General features: G+C 41.2%; 1 protein-coding gene across 2 annotated transcripts in view; it reads right to left on the reverse strand.

Annotated features, from left to right (window-relative positions):
• Nucleotides 1–1,512: 1,512 nt before the first annotated feature.
• Nucleotides 1,513–21,179, reverse strand: part of disc1 (DISC1 scaffold protein) — a 39,752-nt gene continuing 20,085 nt past the window's right edge. For both annotated transcript variants that reach the window (XM_026355414.1, XM_026355415.1), the window contains exons 10-14: nt 21,003–21,063; nt 15,473–15,719; nt 13,252–13,296; nt 8,498–8,621; nt 1,513–6,607 (exon numbers count right to left, since the gene is read on the reverse strand). In XM_026355414.1, the coding sequence (XP_026211199.1) occupies nt 6,393–6,607; nt 8,498–8,621; nt 13,252–13,296; nt 15,473–15,719; nt 21,003–21,063 (692 nt within the window). In that variant the 3' untranslated portion in view covers nt 1,513–6,392. The remainder of the gene's footprint in view (nt 6,608–8,497; nt 8,622–13,251; nt 13,297–15,472; nt 15,720–21,002; nt 21,064–21,179) is intronic.

Here is a 21,179-nt window from a genome sequence, read left to right on the forward strand (position 1 = left end):
GAGCAGACGTGTGTGAACAACAGAACAGAACAAGCAGAACACTAACACATTTTAGTGTTTCTCTTAACACCAATATTAGAGATTCCCTTTTGATCATAATCACTGTTCTTCACGAAAGAACAAACCACCAACTTTCAGAGCAGAGCAGAGTGTGTGTTAGCGTTGCAAATGCACAGTATTGAGTACAGGTCTTCACCAACCTCTGAGAGAAATCAGCCGTCCTTAAGCTGTAAAGTAAAACAGTAAAGTTGCAGCACTCAAAACCAAAGTCATGAACTGAACAGTTGCTGTAAAGGCCTTGAAAGCTGAGAGGATCTGCACGATCAATGAACTTTCCCCGTGGATTCAGTACAAGACCTTTCAAATGATTCTTTGTAATTTGATAAATTGTTAATATAGAAACATTGATCAGTGCAGCTTTACGGATCAATCAGGACCGTTCTGCGTTTGAAGCACAAAGTCACAGCACACCCAAACAGTGAAGTTCCCATCCTGTGCTGGGATGGTGTATCTCATGTTCCTTATCGTCTGTGGGTGCAGGCCGGTCTAGACAGACAGCTGCTGAGAACCAGCATCTTACATCACCAACTCCCTCCTCAGGACAGGAGCTCCTCTTAGTCTCATTAGGCCAAACTGGCAGCTCAAGTGAAAGAAAGGACCACGCGCCTCGCCTCCCATGGCAAAAGCCTCCCCATCACTCACAGGAGCTCTCATTACTTTTTTCCCTTTCCCCTCCATCCCCCAGCCCCTCTCCTAAAGTCAGCCAGCTCCATCCATCACATCCATCGATCCTGTCTCCCCCTGGTGTGGTACCTGCCTGTTTTTCAGACTAAGTGGGAAGGATGGCAGAGCTGGCATGATATTTCAGCTTTCCAGTGACAGCCGTGTCCCTTAGGGATGTTACAAGGTGAACCTGAGCTTCTTGGAGGAAGTGCTCCTCCGTAGATCTAAATGAAGGAGCTCTCCCCGGAGGAATTACTAACAATGTGTTTTTCCTGCTTGGACATCGTAGTAATAATCAATTCTCCGTTGCTCCTGCTGCTGCTCACGCTGCATGCTAAAAAAAAAAAAAAGGCTGCCCCATTCCTCTTGATGTGAGATAGCAGCACAAAAACACTGTCATAACTGTTGTTTATGGTTCGACTGTGATGTTTCACAAGAGAACATGGATCCTGTAAATCTTTTTAAAGAGATTTGATGGTTTGTCTCACCGAGTTCATCTTGACTTTGATCTTATTTTGGGCAGAGAAGCTTGAGAATAAAACCCTTTTAGAGCAGTCTGACATGAGCACTTGTTATACTTGTGGGACGAAATACACAGTGAACAATGTTGTTCAAAAACATTTGACTTTAAACCAAATTCCACCAAAATGTTTTCAGCTATTTCAGCTTCAGTCTGTCAGAGGACATTGTTGTAAATGTACCCGAGTGACGTATGTTCTCCTAATACAGTGTAAACAATGTTTGACACCAAAGCCTCAGTTTAATTATTTGGATTTATTTATTGGCAGTTTTAAACCACACTTAAGGTGCGTCTCTGTGCCATATCACATCACAAATACATTTCATACAAATATTTACAGTCTTACAGAGGAGAAATGCTGATCACTGTAACTTGACTTTTCTTCTAGTTATGCCATGAAGTTCATGTTGTCAATATTTACACCTACGGGCAATTTAGAGTCATAAATTAACCTGCATTGCCTTCGGACTGTGGGAGGAAGTAATGGTACCTGGAGAAAACCCACGCAGACACAGGGAGAACAGGCAAAGTCCACAAAGAAAGGGCCCCGGGCCAATTGGAGAATTCAAATGCAGGGTATTGTAGATATGCCACCCTCAAAACACAACAACCAAATAGTAAACAATCCCATTTCACAAAATACAAAACAAACTTACAGAAAAGGTAGGCACTAGTTTTTGTTTCTGATTTGTTTCTTATTCTAATTCCTATGGGGTAGACATGCAAGCTACATCCATGCCTATACTTTGACATGAATACCATGTCGTACGTGCTCTGTGTGCACTCTGTATGTGAAATTTTGATTTTGTACTTGTCTAGGTCCACCTGGCATGTTGCTGCAATCCCACTCATGAGCTGTCCTCTCTTATGTCTGCAGATCAGATGTACACAGCCATGCAAGAAGTGTGTCTTCAACAGCAGCCTGAAGCACTTGCAAGATGTGGTGGATTGTAGCAGAGTTGCAGCAGAGAACAACATAACAGAGAGAGGAAGGGTTGGCAGCAGCAGAGTGGATTGACTTCTAGTGTCAAACTTGTGTTGGCCTAAGCCACATTGCAGCTCCAAGTTACATCTAAATAAAAACTGGATCCTTTGAACAACAGGAAACATGACTTTCTATTATTTTTAATTTATTTATTTGGATCTAAGTAGGCTCAGTATAATCACACGTATAACAATTATTCCAAATTCAGTGTAAATCTTTAAACATCCTGCAGAATCTGCAGGTCTTTCTCTGCACTTGCACACACTCATATTGCACACTGTCCACTGTCCACTGTCCACTTCTGGAAACTTTCAAACTCTTCAGAGAGGCTCTCATTTTATTTATATATAAGGACTAGTGTGTAAATTACAAAATCTCCATGTGAAATTGACAAGCTCCAATCCTGTGATTGCTCATTCGGCCATACGTGATGGAAATAGGTCAGTTTGTGAGGAGACTGCAACTCCCACTGGGGCAGTGTTTATAATTAAGTGTGATGTTGATCGTCAGAATCCGATCACAGGAAAAAGGACAAATCAGGCTATTTCCTTTTCTTTCTGTTCAGTCTGCTCTGTTTTTCATTTGTGCAGTTCTTCTTTTAGTGGTTTGACAGAGAAATATGCAGATTTGGAGTTGGGAGGACTTGTAATTAAATCATTTAAAAATGCTTATTAATTCCACAGGAATTTCCCTCCTATTTAACTGATCAGTTGAATTTATTCAGCAGTTGAGTAAAGTGCAGAATGAATTTAAATGAGCTCCACAAACCACTTGAACAAGTTGAATAAAAGGCTACAGCTGCAGACAGGGCTGAGCTTAGGGTCCACTTCTGTACAAAAACACCAGTTTTTACCAGTCACCTGCACTGACTGCAGTTACTCACATGTCACAAAGGCGTCAGTTACTAAGGAGGATACAGAAATCTCTGAGGATGTGAAAAGTCGGGATACCAAAAAAAAAAAAAAGCCCAATTTGCATTCATTAGTGTTGTCTGTCACACTGGTTGAAGCAGTGCAACAGGAAAATCTGCAACACCATGCATCTCCCATGGTTTAGAGAGTTTGTACATGTACCTGTCAGACAACATAACAACTCAGTAGGGACTCTAATAAACAAATCAGATCCCAGACCCAACCCCCCGAAATCATTAATTCATTCATATTCACCCATGAAATATTCTTCATTAATCCAGTGAAACGTTTGAACAGCTGCAGAACAACATCCCATGCATTTGCATGTCATTTTGAGATGGTAATTATGTTTTTCTCCTTTTTTTTTTTACCTGTCCTCCTTTTATTATTTATTTCCTTCATTATTTGAAAGGCAGAATTGAAGAGACTCAGTGTAAAATGAAAAAGAAAAAATCTGAAAATGAATCTATTAGTATATTTTAAAAAAAGTCAATTTGGCAACATGTGTGACATAATGTTCAATTAATGACTTATTTATTCAGTGCACTGCAAAAAACTGCAAACATTAGCATATCTGGCTGACCACATTAGTATCTTGTAACCAAATGTTAAATCCATGGCTGGGGGTATTTCATTCATTTGCATTGTGGGGTTGAAGGTAATGGGAAAAAAAACGACTAATCTGTGTAGTGTTCCAACTAAATGTACAGCTAACTTTCTGTATGTGACATGCTGCTTTAAAACTTCAGTTTCTTTAACATCACAATGTCATCAAGTTCATATTAAACACATTTTTGGAAGTTTCCTAATTTACATCTACTCAAAATATCTCCAGCTACTGCTGATGGATTCTACTAGCAACAGTGGTGATTTCAGCCAACAAATTGATGGTTGCTGACTGGAAACGAGAAGCCTGTTTTTGTCCACCTCTTTCTGAAGTGAAAGACCCATTCTTCGGAAAATAACTTTGAATTTTAGAAGGTAAATCTGCCACTGTAATCACTGAAAACACGATTTGTGCCACTGATGGACACAAAGCTTGACAGACATACCAACACATAGAGCAGATCTGACTGGACTATGTGGATATTTATGACAAGAGAATAGATTAGAAAAATATGTTGAGAAATAATAAAATAATACTACATAATTACCAATGTACAATATCATAGCAGCAACTGCAGACACAAAGGACCTTACACTGTACGGTGCTTTATACTACATCATGAGACATCTCTTCCTGCAATATCTGCCTGCTGAAAACCATATGGGTTTTTCTCTGTGGCCATTTTATGAGCAGAGCTGCCATGTGGGGCACAGTGTGGTGCAAGCACAGATTCAATTATGAGGTGGGGGTGTTTGGCAAAAAGGTGTGTATGCCAGGCTCTGTCTGTACGCTGCCTGAAGCTGATAGATGTGGAGACTTCTGGCCTGGCAAGTGGTTTGCAACCTGGCATGAATGTGAGAAAGGCCTATTGTGCTGCTGCGGAAAAACCCAGAGCACTCAGCTGTGTTTACAGCCCAGAGCGCGAGACTGCAGACACGCCTCTGAGGATCCCTCAGCAGCTCCAGTCTCCAAAAACCACCAGACAAAATCAGATGGAGACAAAGCAGCACCACCCCATTTCCCCCACCGTGGCCTGTGTGAGGCTGCCTCCCAATTAGCCACACTGCCGCTGCCGAGGTAAGATAACAATAGACGCCCGTGTATCCCCTAAAGACCTCACTAGAAGACCTTTATTACCGTGTTGATATCTCTTACATGTCACCGCTGACCTCACTCGCCTGGCAGCATGCCCACACATTTTATATGAGAGAAAATTACCAGAGGGGCTGTAACTCAATACAAGAAGAAAACAGCGGGCCACAACATTAAGCTGAATGGTACATGCTATAATTAGCAAGATGCTGTAAGGAATAAATATGAAATACAACACACAGCGAGTTCAAGCTGCACAGTACATTTAAAAAAAGTGATTAGTAGGTAAAAGTACAAAAATGTCTTTAGCAAGAAAGTCAGTGACACTGAGTGGAATGAACAAGAATCTTCTGAGCAGATAGAAAATAAAAGCCTTACATAACCAGTGGCTAAGTGATACAATTATTTTATAACACAAAGAAACAGCAGTTGCAAATACTTAATTCATGTGCCATCTGATATTTTGTCCTTGAGTATTTTCTGAATGCATGACACACGACTGAGCTTTGCTCTACGCATACGCTGCTTTACAAAAGGGGCGGGGGATTCTAAAAATTGCATTTTCCACACCATGACAATAACAAAGTGTTCAAGTTAGCTCACATTCTGCTGCATAACAAATGAGTTATTTTCTTTCTTCAAAATGACCTTTAATATAATGTAAATTACACAAAATGACATAAAATTAAGCAGATTTTGTCTTTGTGTTGTGTGTTTACATTATGTGCAAGGCTGCTACCAGTAGAAGACTGTCTACTTACATTTACATTTAGCAGACGCTTTTATCCAAAGCGACTTACAAGGTACAAGGCAAAGGCAGGGTAAGCGTAAGGAGGTCTTGCCTAAGGACCCCTACTGGAGGTAGGTAGGCATTGGAGCGCAGCAATGTTACCTCTACACTATCCAGCCGCTACACACACTTAGTTCTCGGCCAGAATTCAAACAGGTAATTACAGTGATTTCAGTTTCAGAGTTGCTATTTAAGAATGAGTTGTGTTTCTCTTATTGAATTTTATAGCATGATGGTGTAAGTTCTGCAAACACTGCTTAGATAGACTGACTCGTCTCTTACCACTGTCATATCATCCTTTGCCATTTAGCATATTTCATTATCTTGCACTTGTTGCCATGAATTTGGTTTCTAACTTCCTCAACTGGCTTCCAAAGGGCAAGACAGAACAACTGACAACTCCAAATAATCATCTAAAACTGGAAATTTTTTTACAGTAATTGCTTAACACTGGTAACACATGACATGAAGACCTGGATTCAGAAGCACTGAGTTGGAAAAAACAATCACTATGTTGGCTCAGTGTCCTAAGGCACGCTTTACATGTTTAAATGTAGGCTGGCAAGATTTGAAGAACTTCTGAAATTTCTAATAAAGTGTCTTACAATGAGCATTTATATCAAAATCCTTCATTTGTTTTTCTATTTGTGGATGGCTTTGCACTTGACACTTTCAGCAGTACCACAGAGGCTGGTTGTAGAGCGCACTGAGTGAGGCTTTATGCTGTATGGACATGGGGTCACATCTACTGCAAAGCCGACATTTCAAATGTCCCAGCTGTCGCTGAAGTACTGGTCCTCTTCTTCCTCCTCATCCTCATCCTCTTCCTCTTCCATCCCATTTGTCATGAGGTTTTCATTTTCTAAGTCATACACTTCTCCTTCTTCTTCTTCTTCTTCCTCAGCTTCTTCCTCTTTGAGTTGTGCGAGCATGGTTTGTAAAGTGGCTTTTACTCCCTGAACCTCCTTTTCTAAGGACTGTGAAGACTGAGTCAAGGAGGAATCTGATGCTTAGGACACAAACAGTTGCACAAAAATGCCAGCAGACTAACATCAGAGCAAATGTCTGGTCTGGCTCTTATCAATAATGGCAACAGCAGCAAACCAGATATAATCTGGTTATGTCATCAATCTCCAGTTTGGCCTCCAAACAGGTTACTGGGGCAGATCATCAAGTCATAGCCAATTCAACCCCATCCAATTCCCTATTTATGAGCTCTTCACATCTGTGAAGCTGGGTGGTAGTATCGGGACCCAAGCAAACAGACTCCATCTAAATTATTCATAAACCATCAATGAAACGGGATAGAGGCTGTCATCTGTTTAACCTGTTTAGAAACTCAGATTAATTGTGTGAGTGTCCATCTTAAGTGGCCAACCAAAGGGATGGCTTTGATGGCAGATGGAGCCTGATGGCTCGTTTTACTGTCTGAATGGACACAGATTGTGCTCATTCATAATTAACAAGCTGTTAAAGAGCTTTTCATGAATACTGCAGAAGGTTCGACAAAACTTTTAAGACGACACGAACAAAAACGGGACAATGAAGTTCCGGATTATATTGAAGGCGTTTCAAACTAACCACAGACTCTTTTGTTTTCAATCCCAGTCTCAGTGGTTGTCCATCCACCTCCTCGCATTCAGAGCCGTGGCTCAATTAAGGCCCATGGAGACAGAGGGTTTGATCTTCCTGTCACTATGGCAACAGTAGCATCATCCTGCCTTTAGTTTCTGTTCAATCTCAGCAACACAAAAACGATATTGTCCAGTATCTTTAGAATCAAGTGCCCACGACGAGCGTGCTAACTTCAAAAAGCCATGTAGGGACACACTAGCAGAGAGGAGACAAGCAGGCCGATCTGTGTATATCTCCGACTGCCAATCTACACTGATATCATGCAAATGGTGGAGAAGCCTGTACTGACCCCTGACAGCACAGTGGGGGACATGAATCTTTAATCAGATGTGAAAACTGCCTGGCCACACTTCAGCACAGTGTGACAGACATACAGTACAACGTGCTACTTTTAGAGATCTTTAAATTAAATGGACCTCTAAAGCAATTTAGACAGACTGGAAAAATATTTCTGGCAGCCTGTAGTCGAGAAAAGAAATTAGGCGTTACAGATAATAAATAAATAATCAGCAGGTTAGATGGCAAATTTTCTTCATCCCTGTGTTGAAATATCACCTTTTCTATCGGTCTTAATAAGCCCACAGTATAGAGGGGAAAAGTGGAGTGAGAAAAACACACTAATCTATTTCCAATCAGCTTTCTAATTAGCGTGGAAAATTATGTATTGTGACCTGCAATCAGCTTCAGCGGTTTCATTTGAGTCATTATCATGGATATTGTAATTTCCTCTGAGCCAGAAAGTGGAAGTGGGCACACTGAGGAGAGGCGAGGAGGGTCAGGAGGAGGATGGACATTAACATATGACAGGAGCAGAATCATTACAGTGATATTCCTCTATCGGCCGCTGCACTGCCCCTGTCGGCTGACTTTAATCTGAGCCCATGGTGACAGGCAGTGACAACAGTCCTCTAATAGCCTCGGCTGGACATTCAGCCATTTCATTTCCAGGTGGTACGTCCAGCCTGTCAAGAAAAACCCTCTGATGCTAGAGGATAGTTTCAATTCCCTCCCTGAATAGAACTATTTTGTCAGATAGGACATTTTTTCCCTCAGAAGATAAAGTCACATAACGCTAACATCCTTCAGCCTAAAGGTACTTCGGATGTGTATTTCTGAGAGCTGAAAGGCCTTGAGGAAACTAGGTCCTTAAGATGGATAGACAGAGACAAAAAGACACACACACAGTATACAGTTTATATGATATATGTATATTTAGAGAGCAGTGAAAGGATATGGGTGAGGGCCTGATCCCTGTTCAGTATGGCCGTCTGCAATTCATCTTCCAAGGTCATTAGTCTGTCACTGATCACCTCACAGCGCTCTGTCAGGTCTGCAGCCTCAACCTCACTACATCCATCCTGGCAGGAAAAAGGAGAGAAGGGTTGTGATGATGGGGCAAAGAGAATAAATAAGGACCAACAAGTTAAAACATAATAACAGGAAGGCCTTTAGTGCTCGAAGCATGACTGTACCATAGTATAATATGTATAAAACGAGTCAGACAAACTATTTAGTGAAGTGCTCTTATGTTAGGGGACAGAATCAGAATTGAAGCATCTTATTAAATATCCTGCAGATATTGTGAATTTTATTCCTTAACATTGCTGCATCCTATATTTCCCATAATGTAGCAGTGAAGTGTTTCATTGTGTTGATAATGGGAGAAATGAACCATTGCACAGTCCAAATTTGAGCCCGATGAATTGTGACATTGTCATCTTGGAATATGCCCGTGACATCAGGGAAGAAAAAAAAAATCCTCTGATGAAATAACCTGGTCATTCAGTATATTCAGGTAGTCAGCTGACCTCGTTCATTGGTCACATAACATTGCTGAACCTAGACCTGACCAACTGCAGCAACCCCAGATCATAGCACTGCCCCTACAGGCTTGTACAGTGGACACTAGGCATGATGGGTGCATCACTTCACCCTCCTCTCTTCTTACTCTGATGCACTCATCACTCTGGAACAGGGTAAATCTGGACTCATCAGACCACATGACCTTCTTCCAATGGACAGTTCTTAACCCAGTTTTAGTAGTTTCATCAATCTCCTTAGATGTTTTATTTGCTTGATTCATGCCAATAATTTGTTCCAACTACAGGATGTGTCTTCAGACATGGTTGTTTAAGAAATTAGAAACCTCTCAGTGAATCAGTTTGGGTTAAATAACTTGTTGCCAACTGAATCATAATCATCCATGTAGTAATTATCCAATGGGAGGCTCTTACCTATTTGCTTGGTTAAATCCAGGTGGTGACTTTTTTTTTTTTGCATGGGGGGGTGTATATATATGTGTGTCTATGATCAAATGTTTTATGGTCTGAACTATTTAAGCTACTTTACTTAAAATAATTGGTGCTAATGTTTGAACTCAACATCGAAGTTTTCAGTTTTCACTCTCTCACACTGAATCCCTAACACTGTGAGGTGGACAGCCAAAATTTTTGTTTGGTAATGTACCAAGGTTATAATGTACACAAAACACACCAGAAGGCTGCGTGGAACATTTGGCAGGGTATCTGCAGATCGCCTGAGGATGCTGTGAGGGTACTGGAAGATGGAGTGGATGTGAGCTTGGTAGAGGAGCAGAGTGCAGTAGGGCAGAGCATTCAGAGAGCAGAGCTGGCCATAATTAGAACAGGCCCCTTTGCAGACATCGTGTCCTAGTTTCTTCACACTTATCAAGCATAGAGAACACAAACGCACACACGAGAGTACACAGACACACTTGGAGCAAATAGACACACACAAATGTGCACGTAGACCCAGTGCTCCCATCAAACAACACACAGAAAGTCTGATCTGACTCATAGCTGCAGGTAGAAAATATCAACTCCCTGCAGCTCCAAGGTGTCAGAACAATCACTGGAAAGTTGTGTCCCTTGTCTGTGTCCTGGAATAGCACTTCCTGTCCGGATGATGTAACACCCCAAAAGTGAAACAACAACAGGCCTGAGGTGCAACAATGCGTACAAGTCATTCCTGATGCCGTGAAGAAATTAAGGAAGACTAACAGCCTGCAGGATAAAGGCTTTAACGAAGGCATATCGTTTTTGTGTGTGACAAGCTTTAATTAACAAACAATCACTTATTCAAGTGAGTCCTCAGGCGTCACTTTATGTGACGTGGAGATCCGTGTAGTTGAATGATTCTATACTTTGCAGCCTGCAGTCAGCTTTTAAAAAGTCAGTGCAACCACAGGACAGAAAACAAAAGCCCACTGTGCAGAATGACACTGTTGTAAACATCCCTGACAGTTTGTTAGCAACTTTGTACACAAACCTTTTAAAAACTATTCACAGAGCTGTTATTTAGCTCCTGGTGGTGATCAAAACAAGGCGCATGACTGTGTTACCTCTGCCTCTGACAAACAAGAAATCACAGGAAATTAGTTTTCACCAACATGTCAATATGAATAATCGAATCCCGGGCATACATGTATCGGCATGTTGATTCATGAGGCACCGTGCTACTAATGTTATTAGACCACAATTAAACCAAACAGACTGCAGAAGCATGCAGTTGAGCACATTATTTAGAAATTCAACTGGTTATTTAAACAATAATGAGGCAGCAGGTGACTGTGCATGGTCCCAAGGGTGTTGTTAGACATGACGGTGTGCACCCAGCGGGCAATACAAAGAAATAACATCGGACTGGTATTACACTCAAAGTCAGAACTGCTTTGACCAACAATAAAGTAGCTGAATTCATGCGAAACTCAAAAAGCACTGACTAGCATGTGATTAGCTCATATGCGCTATCACTGATGGCACCATGTACAAGTACAATACGACGTGTGTAGCTGTGTCCAAGATCCATACTACACGTTTATTCTCTACAGCTGATACTCTACAGCTGATACTCTCTTTCTCTCCACTAGTCTTTGTAGTATACTAACAGGAAGTGACAAACAAATCGAACTTTCACTGACTTTTAAAATTCAGAATGACAAAACAATGTTACACTTTTTGTTTTGGAACTACAGTATTTTGCTACCGTTCACATTTTGCATTTCGCTGTTGGACAATAGTGTCTGTCAACAGAGCAGAAGTCAACTGTTTTTACACTCAGTACTGGCGGCTTTGAGGATACTCAATTTTGTCACTATTCAAGCACTAAGTGGATTTTGAATACAGCTTCAATTTTCGAGCTCTGTTGGTGTGTACACTTCTCGTCAGTGCACAATGTACAATTCTCCACAGCTGTTGACAGCTTTTTGAATAACTATTGAGTTTTTAACTTGTGAAGTTTAACTGGCAATCCAAAGTTGTAGTTGGTTTGATAACCAGCAGCATACATACTATACTGGTGCAACATGGCACACTTTATTTCACATGCACTTACTGCAAAAAACAAGAAACTAAAGATTTGTATAACAAACTGTGAATGGTGACCAGGCTTTAGGAAATAATAAATAAAAAAAGTAGTAAAATATGTTTCTAAAGACATTTTTTCTCAGTGTAGTTTCATTTACACTGACATTTTCAGAACTGATTGATTGATGTCCTCATCATTTCCTCTAAAATGAAAAATGCACTAGTTTGGGAGCAAAAACAATATATTATGAGCTGTTCAGTATATCACGGTGGCACTGTAAATATTAGTAGTATGGGATTGGGACACAGCTATCATCTCTAGGTAACAGGTCTGGTGTAATTATGATATTATCATCAAAAACAATCGGTTAACAAATCTAATCAAAAGCTTTCAGCATTTCAGTTTAATAATATCGGTGCTGTTGCTTCATACCCTGGGTCAGTGTGAAAAGGAAAACGTAAGGACCTTGAGAGGATAAAAGAACAATTAGTAGAGATTAGAAGAAAATAGACTAGTGGTAAAACACACATTTGCACAAACGAACACACACCAATCAATCTCCATTGTGGCAGCAGGGCAGCAGCTTGGCAGCAGCTAAGTGGAAATCATTTACTTAAAGTCATTATGGAAAGGAGAAAGAGGTCAGGCGCTCTGCAAGGCAGAGAATCCAAGTCCTCCACAATGTTATCACAACACCATCAAGATAGCATTTGCCATTGTGTCATCACAGCGATCAAACCAATTGATGACTTTTAAGCTATGGTTAGTTCCATGAAGTGGGACTGCGCTTTGTTGGCAGCTGACTGGTTATAAAACAAGAATCCTATAAAACTCCTATAAAAGAAGCATAATGTCCAGTCCCAGGCTTGAGGTTATTCAGACGTATATAGATGTAAATGGGATGTAGGTCCGATTTCCATTTTAACATGTTTGTATGTCTAAACTGTATGTTTTCACCCTCAGTGTTACAATGGAAAAAGCACTGGCTTCAACTGAATAAAGTAGTGCTATCTCAGGTAATGAGTTTGCAGTGGCTGCTGGAATGGGGTACTTTCTTAGATTAGTGCTGTCAGTAGCTAATTAACCAGACACGCTTCTGTTTGCATCTTATATTAGAAGAGATAAAAAGACAATCGAATCCATTTTGCTTTTATATTTTCTGATTTTAAAGAGGGAGGCATAAAGCTCAAACTTAACAAATCTGCTTAGTTAGAATTGCTTACAACATACAGAAGGAATTTAGCAAATGGACAATCAACTGACTTATAATTTACAGCTTCTGTATGAAGCTTTGATGTAATTAGTGGGAAGAAGCAACTATAAAACTATCATATGTTTATGAAGCGTTGTGCTCCAGTGAAATATTTGCAGGTTCTGGGCACATGCAAAAGAATTCCAAGGACTGAAAGAGAGAGGACACACTTAGCAAAGCCATAACTTGGTCTTAAAGGGTATTGTGCAAGCTCAGGTATTCTGTGACGCCAACTCAGGCTTTTCATGTAGATCAGCATTGATCAGACAGTCCGAAAGGTGACAGAGGTCATGTTTAAGTTAAGGTCATCTAATGGATTTTTCTGTGTCCCAGTCAGTCCAGTGTCAACCTGACACGTTAATTACTCCGATAACATTCAACCACACATTGACAGAGTTAGCATTACCAACCTCTGGGTGATTATCCTCCATGCAGAACAAAAACTCCTCCAATTTCTGCAACAAAAGGGAAAGATTTGTTGAGGCCACAACGCCATAAACCCGCTCATGAATTATTGAAAATGCAATTATGTAGGCTTTGTACTGTATGTGTGCAGCAGCATCATCATAATGAGAAGAGGTTGTAATTATTCATTACCAAAACTGACAAGGAGAAAAATAGATAACTGGCTCATCTGCACCACAGGTCCCTTTGTTAGTATTCAAAGTATTTCATTGTACATTCCTCACTAAGGAAGGAGGTAATTATGGTGCCTAAGTTAACACACTGTTTGTGGCTTTAGGGTAACAAGGCAGAATAACAACAAATTATAATCAGAAAAGTTGTTATTGTTAATTTTTTTAATTCAAAATTAAAAACAGACAACTATAACTCCTCTTTCTGCATCTGAGGTAAGATTGCTTAAGGTGCAATTTTGAACCACTCACACAAACTGGACTGTTTTTGTTTTCTCAGATTACACCTATCCCACAGTAACATATGTCCTTTCTTGTGTAGTCGTCCAAGTACAGATTCCTCATCCAGCTGGTAATATACGCTGTTGATGTTTGCGACACTCAGATAAAAAGCCTTGTATCTTCCAGACTACCATGTGCATTGCAGAACTTGATTTGAACTCTGATTTGTGGGTTCTTGAAATTTTACACATGCAGATAGATACACTGTAAATAAGACTGAAAAACAGGGATCATTGCTAAAACAATCTACTTCTATATGGTTTTAATATTGTAATATTCTCCTCAATTAAACATCAGAATAGCTAATAATTGTCCACTCAAGTTTCTGTTATCCATCTGTTGTATTTCACAACCTATTACAAGTTGAAAACGTCATAAATGAAAAACATGTCAGCTGGTTTGTCTGGAAACGAATGAGCTGTCATTTGTGTTTGAGACTGATGCTGTGAAATATTCAGAGATTAACACTTAAATTTCACATTTCAAATTAACTAAGCACGAACAAGAACGTATTGTTACATTGTGCTTTAATGTTTCTAGCTTAGAGACAAATACAGCCCAGAGGGTGGAGACAAAAGAGGGAAATGGTTGGCTGTCTCACCTTTTAGTTGTTGGAGAAATGTTAGGAGGGGCTGAGCTTTAGGGAGGAGAAAAGAAAGACAGAGAGAAACAAAGAGAAAGCAAAAAAATATAGATCCATGCAGTTTGTCAAATACAGTCAAGCAGGGAAGCAAAAGGAGACGTCACTGCAAAGTGTGTATTTATGAATGCACAGAGCATGACTGAGACGAGTTTAAGTGGGTGCATTACAGTGAGAGAATTAAAGAAAATGGCAGCGTCCAGTTCGAGTGCATGAAAAAGGTTATTAACAGCACCAGTACAGATCACTGACAAACAGTTGTTAATGGCAGTAGTCCAGGAAATCCATACTGAACGTACATACATACACTCCACTACCTACTGCTAAAAAAACACAAACATTGTATCTAAATTACCATCTGTGAGCCAAACTAACAAAATATAGTCTCAGAAAAACTCTGTTGGCTTTGTTCCTATCTCAAACGAGTGTGTCAGACTACGTGGGCGGAGGGAAGTGTGAGGAGAGAAGAGAATCAGTTGGACTCGACCCTGAGGCGGTGGACCTCAAGTCACTGTGGGATAGACCAGCACAGATATTTCACACACATGTGCGCGCGAGCACACACACTTACACACACACACACACACACACACTGCGTGCATGTATTTCTACTAAACGCATGTAATGAGGCAGAAACAGACTCTTAAATCTGCCCTCAGAATCTCTTCAAGGAAAACAAAATGTTTCCAAATGATTGCCTCTCTCACGCCCACATTTTCCATAAATACCTTCGCGGTAACGCACTAATCGTCTGCTGCTCATCTCGCTGTAGTCGTTTTTACATTCAGACGACAGCTGAATCTATGCGCTGTCCTCTCCAGTCAAGTGGTAAGACTGACCAAGTAGCCAGGATTTATTTGAGGTTATGTTTCACACCATAGTAAAAATAAAAAAATAAAGTGAATCTGAAAACAGGCTGTTCCCATTTGACCTTTCAGCAGCAAAGATGGGTTATGGGAAGAAAATATGTAAGACTTCACAAGTGGAAAACCTCAAAAGGGCATCTGTTATATCCAAGATGTAGTCACAGACTGCACATATCAATCTGTCACTCAGAGCAGCGCAGACATTTACCTTGGTGAACTCTGAGTTCTGTAAGTTGGCCTCCGGACACCAGCGCCCTCCTAGAGCGGTGAGCATGGCGCAGTCTTCTTCTTCTTCTTTGGCACCCGGCTGAGTTGGAGGATAAACTGCTGCAGTGGGGAGTTCATCAATGTCCACTCCACTGCAGCTGGGAGCCCGCAGCTGGAGACCTCGCAAGAACAGGTGACATGCTTCCAGATCAGCTTCCCAGATTCGCTCCAAGCCTGGACAGCTACAGCTACGGAGAGAAGGCCACCAGTATGTTTACAGAGTCATCAGTAGTATTATATATCAATAACAATGTGCAAAAATGGTTGTGTCAGTCTCATAAGTGGGACCATTTAAGTGATTTTCAGACCAGCACATCTAAAGTGCAGTAACTATACTCAGCTGTTTAATCCTTTCATAAGCACAAGTGTATAAATAGTTTATTTAGCAAATTAGATGTAATGTGGTAATTGGAAAGCTTTGCTGATGTTAGTACAGCGTACTGTTGGACAGAACCAGACTAGCTGCTATCCACTAAATCCTGTCTTTACACTTTAAGCTGAGCTAATCACCTCCTGGCTGCAGCTCAAAACTCAAGTACAGACACGAGATTTATATCAATCTTCTCTCAGCAAGAACAATGAATACATGCATTTCATAGCAAAATATTAAAATATTAAATTGTAAATATTTGTAAACAGAAAAATACATGTTTTTCAAAAATGTATGTACTGAAAGGTTATAAGATGCTAAACATACATGAAAGAATGTAGACATCACCTAATATCAGGACAACAGGAGCTGCAGTAATATGAGAAACAGTCAAAGGTATATACGAAATGTCATAAGTGTGAATTGCAACATGACAACTGAGTGCAGTAAGTGTACAGGCGCAGTAAACTCTTTAACTTCATCTCTATAATAAAGCACTGAGAAAAGAGTAACAGGGGAGAAACAACTCCTTCACTGACTGTAATACCGATGACAAAATGCAACGGGTGTAAATGTCCTCCTGGTTTGCTGTGTCCTTTCCTTCAAAGGACTACAGCAGAGGAAGAACAAAGAGCCTGGATGTGTTCATCTCTGCTTGGGTCACTGAGCAGGAGTTCAGGGAGAGGACAAGAAGATTGTTTTTTGTTTATCTACTCATTAAGTTACAATCAGTAATCCCTTGTCTTCCTCGCCCTGACCCTTGTGACATCCCAGATATCAGGCCCATGTGTAACAACAGAGAACAATTCGACAAATAATTTATTATTTAGTGAAGTAGGTCCTGCAGGTCAAAGCAATTGTTTGTGTTTTACATTAACACCAGATATGTATACTGTGTGTCCACTGTGGTGATGGAGCCTTTAAGTGGATGATAGTGTTCACGTTGAGTTATGACTTCTATATATTTGATGGCTTTTGGAAGGAGGATGAGTCTCTACTTATCTTTCTACTCATCAATAGCAACCTTCTTTCCAGGAATCCATCTTGTGCAGCAAATCAACTCAAGCTGACAGGATGTGGGGACATAGATGTGGCTTTTATACACATGAGATGCATCAAACATCTTAAAGGAAGAAATGTCCTCCGCTCCCGAGCTGATTTCCAACCCAGGAGGAGATTCTCTGTCACAAACACTAACTCTCACACCGGGTGAGTTAGAGTGTTAAAAACTATTCAGTATTTTTCACCTCGAGCGTGAAACGCCCGCTGCACAGATAGTGTAGATACGAGAAACTGCTCCTTCTCCATCATAGGTAAAGAAACTCAAAACGCAATGCAATATTGTTTAATCTCTCCCTCTGTTCCTTTCTCCCTCTCACTGATGAGGTCTGCAGAAAATTGAAAGCCACTTGTTTTCCAGCCCATCTCCTGCCTGAAAAGGCTGCCAACCCCTGTACCCTGCCAGCACACGCCTCTCAGTCGTTCTCTAACCTTCATTTGGCACACAGACAATAGAGAAATTGCCGGGGCCAGCCCCCCGCCCTCGCCAGCTCGCTACTCAACGCCACTGCTTCTGAATCCTGCTATAGTGGGGATGCACCCAGTGAGCCATGCCATTGTTTTTTTGTCTCTTCTGAAGTGGAAAAGGGACTCGAATACACACACACACACACACACACACACACACACACACACACACACACACACACACACACAGACAAAGATATGGGTGGGCACACGTGTTAACTTAAAACACACACGTACCAATAAATCACTCTCTGCAGGGACTCGGTGTTGTACTATCATAAATTCTTCTAAAAATGTCAAACCCACCCTTTATCTATCACAAAGGCTTGTCTTCAGTGACAGTCCCACTTCATTGCAAACAACTGCCACTGCCATTAGAGATCTGTGTACTGAAAATTCAGACAACATGTCACCGCTTAAGCATCCCTGTGATGGCGGCGTCCTGGTGCCCGTCGGTATGAACTCCTCGCCCGGGGGTTAATTGGTGGCAGCCGCTCGGCGTGCCAGCTGACAGTGGCGGGTTGTGGGCGTGCTGCTCTGCTGATGGCCCAGTAATAAGAAGGAGAGACAGGCAGGCACACTCCTTCTACAGTCTCACAGCCCCCCTGTGGGACTGCTGACTGACAGGACTGCTCTTTCTCCTCAAGGCAATAGCTCACAGACAGCTAAAGAGAAAGCATTATGAATACACAGTAAGTATTGAACAAAGGAGCAGTGGTCTGGTCCTGCTGGTGCTACCAGAGTGAAAAAGCATAAAGCAGGTTCTCCAACTGGTTATCAGAACCGGCCAGTATTCTGAACTCCACACACCATCAGCTCCTACTGTATGTTGAGCTGCATTTCAATACCAATATCATACAGACTGTGGAAACGGCTTCTATCTTCAGCCGCAGCTGGAGTTTCAGCTGTTGAGTATATTTTAGGTAAAGCATGCACCATCTCCCTAAGAAATTAATATCCTGAATGAAATAAAATAAATGAGATTTCATCTGTGGCAGCGCCTCTCATTTTGACGATACTCAAAAACAATAGGAACTCACACATTAGAAAGGAAAAAAAAAAAAAGAGAGAGAAGACTACTTCACTTTAATCATGCAGCAACATCTCAAACAGCGCCAGCTGAAGAGAGGTGTTAATAATATGGTGAAATCCAAGGTGGTGACTGCTGGATGAGGTGTGATGGATGGTGAGTGGAGTGAACTGTTTGTAAGGTGGGTGGCTTGATGTCTGGGGAGACTTTGACAGCAGCCAGTTGAGCAAAAAAAAACCCTTTACATTTCTTTTATGCAAATTGAAAGACGTTTGTACATTAAAAGTGATAACAGTGATTCATCACACCTGCGTATATGGTCACAGCATGTCCTCAAAGACAACACGGCTTATGTGAATATTTTATTGACTATATACCAGTTGCATGATGTCCGTTAAATATGATAAACGACACCCAAATCTCAGTAGAAGAATTCATAAATGTAGGAGAAATACAAGAGGCATTTCCTAATGAAACATCTGCATAATGCTCTAAACAACTGTGCTGTGCTGCTAATCTGAATAAAATGTTTTTTGTTCTGGTGACACACTTACAGCATCTGCGCTGCTCTAACATCCTGTTCTAGTCTTTAGCAAGGAAGAGATAATTGGTTTTTTCAACACCATCCGTCTCCACGGAGACCAGACATCTCACCAGTACTAATCTTCCTCTCTCCTCCACTCCCCCATCCCTCCTCTCCCCACCTCCCGTCACCACAGCACTCCATCTGGTAATGTACATTAGAGCTGACTGACAAAAATTACAGTGGATGATGGCTGTGTGTGTGCGTGTGTGTGTGTGTGTGTGTGTGTGTGTGTGTGTGTATGTGTGTGCAGGACTGTGTATATGTGCGTGTGCGGGGACGGCCGTCCATTCAGTCAAGTCAAATAAGGGGCACTGTGCCAAACTGGAGCTGGTGGAAGCTACTGGTTGTGCCCTGAAGCCAGAGTTACTGATAGGAAAAGTATTTTTGTGAAAGGCGTAGGCGCTTAGACAGGCAGTGTCTAACAAATGGTGCTGTTGAACTGTATTATGTGGAGTGCAGGAGCCAGTGTTTTTGGCTCTTAACCTTTGATACGCATGGTGTTTTTGATTCATCTTTAAACTCAACTCTTGTGAGTACCATGACTTTCACTAAGTAGAATAAATATAAATAAATACAAATTTAATATAAAAGTCAGTTTTGTGGTTGTTGAGCTGTAAATACACAGTTTAATTATCGCTGATGTATTAAATCCAGTTCGTGTTTTTTATAGATGTAAGTATACTTTCTGTGTTGGGGTGCAGCCTCCCGTTGAAGCGTCTCATCTACTGAATGTGTCTAGTTACAGTTTGCTTTCTTGTTGTGTATAAATAGGTTGTATTTTTAGCCCTTTGGTACAATACCTTGAAAATGTCTCCTCCAGTAAGTTGGTTCACATGAGACAGATAGTGCACACAGGTACTCTTTGAAAAATCAAACAAAAAAAAAAAAAACACAAAGCAGCCATCTGCCCTATTGACAGAAAAGGTTCTGAGGCTTGCTTCCCTGCTGGGCGCTGAGATCGGAGGCATGTTGCTCCTTGACCTGCAGGCAAACAGCCCATGCGTCCCTCAACAACAAACAACCTTGCAATGTGTGACTGACTTCTGGCTTCAAGCCAAAGAGGTGACCCTGACTCTCCAAGGATGCAAGACAGAGAGCTACCACCTCTCACACACCACAAACAAAGGCAAGGGTCAAGCAGACACACAAAAGTGTCAATAGTTTCTCCTTCCTTACATTAAGCTCAGGTGGCCCAACCTTGCTTTAAAAACAAGACACTGAATAGAAAGCATGGCTCATATGGTGTATACAAAAATATTACCAGCTGTACTCATCCATCTGTAAAACCAGAGCATTTCCAAAATCCTGCACGATAAGAGCTGATCGCATCGCAGCTGCTTGGTGCTGTCAGTCTGCTGCGGAGACGAGCTAAAGCAGCTCTAATCTCCATAAGGACGCATAAACAGGCGTATGGTGTCAACAGTTGACTGGGTTCCACACCCTCTGCTCAAAAAGTCAGAAACTCCGCACATCACAATCCTGTTGTGTAACTGTCAGGAAGGCTGGGCGACCACCCACAACACAAAAGACCAGTCCAAGGTGATTTTGAAGCCCAGAGACAAAGATAAATACAATGAAATAGATAAATAGAAAAAGATACAGTTTTATATAGAATTTACAAATCAGAGGGGGAAAGGTGCAAACTCAGCTGGTGTCAAGGTATAAAAAATAAAGGTATAGAAAATATGTGAGAAGGTGGGAAGAGGAAGACAAATTGTGCAGGTGAGAGACAGAGAGAGATGTGAGAAGGGGGCTCTGGGAGACAACAGCAGGAGAAAAGGTGTGAGTGTATTATGTGGTGGGTAAAGTGATGTACTGGGGAGATGACGCTCTGCTTAGAGAACAACAAAGGTGAGAAGAGACTCCTTCAAGGCTATTGCTCTGTTTATGTCTGCTTATGTCTGTACTCCTGTGTCTTATCTGTACTCAGAAGTGGACGAGGGGAAAAACACTCTTACCTGTGCAATCTGTCCTCCAATAGCTCGATATACTTGGTAGTGTTCTCCTTCAGCTGGCTTTCTGTGTGAACAGAGAGAAGCACAAAGACAACACGCCTGTTACTGGCACTTCATTTACTACTTATATTAGCCACGATGGGGTATCCTAGCAACAAATTACAGCTCTAATATGATTAA

The sequence above is a fragment of the Anabas testudineus genome, chromosome 15 (assembly GCF_900324465.2).
Source record: "Anabas testudineus chromosome 15, fAnaTes1.2, whole genome shotgun sequence".
In the NCBI taxonomy this organism is placed as follows: Eukaryota; Metazoa; Chordata; class Actinopteri; order Anabantiformes; family Anabantidae; genus Anabas; species Anabas testudineus.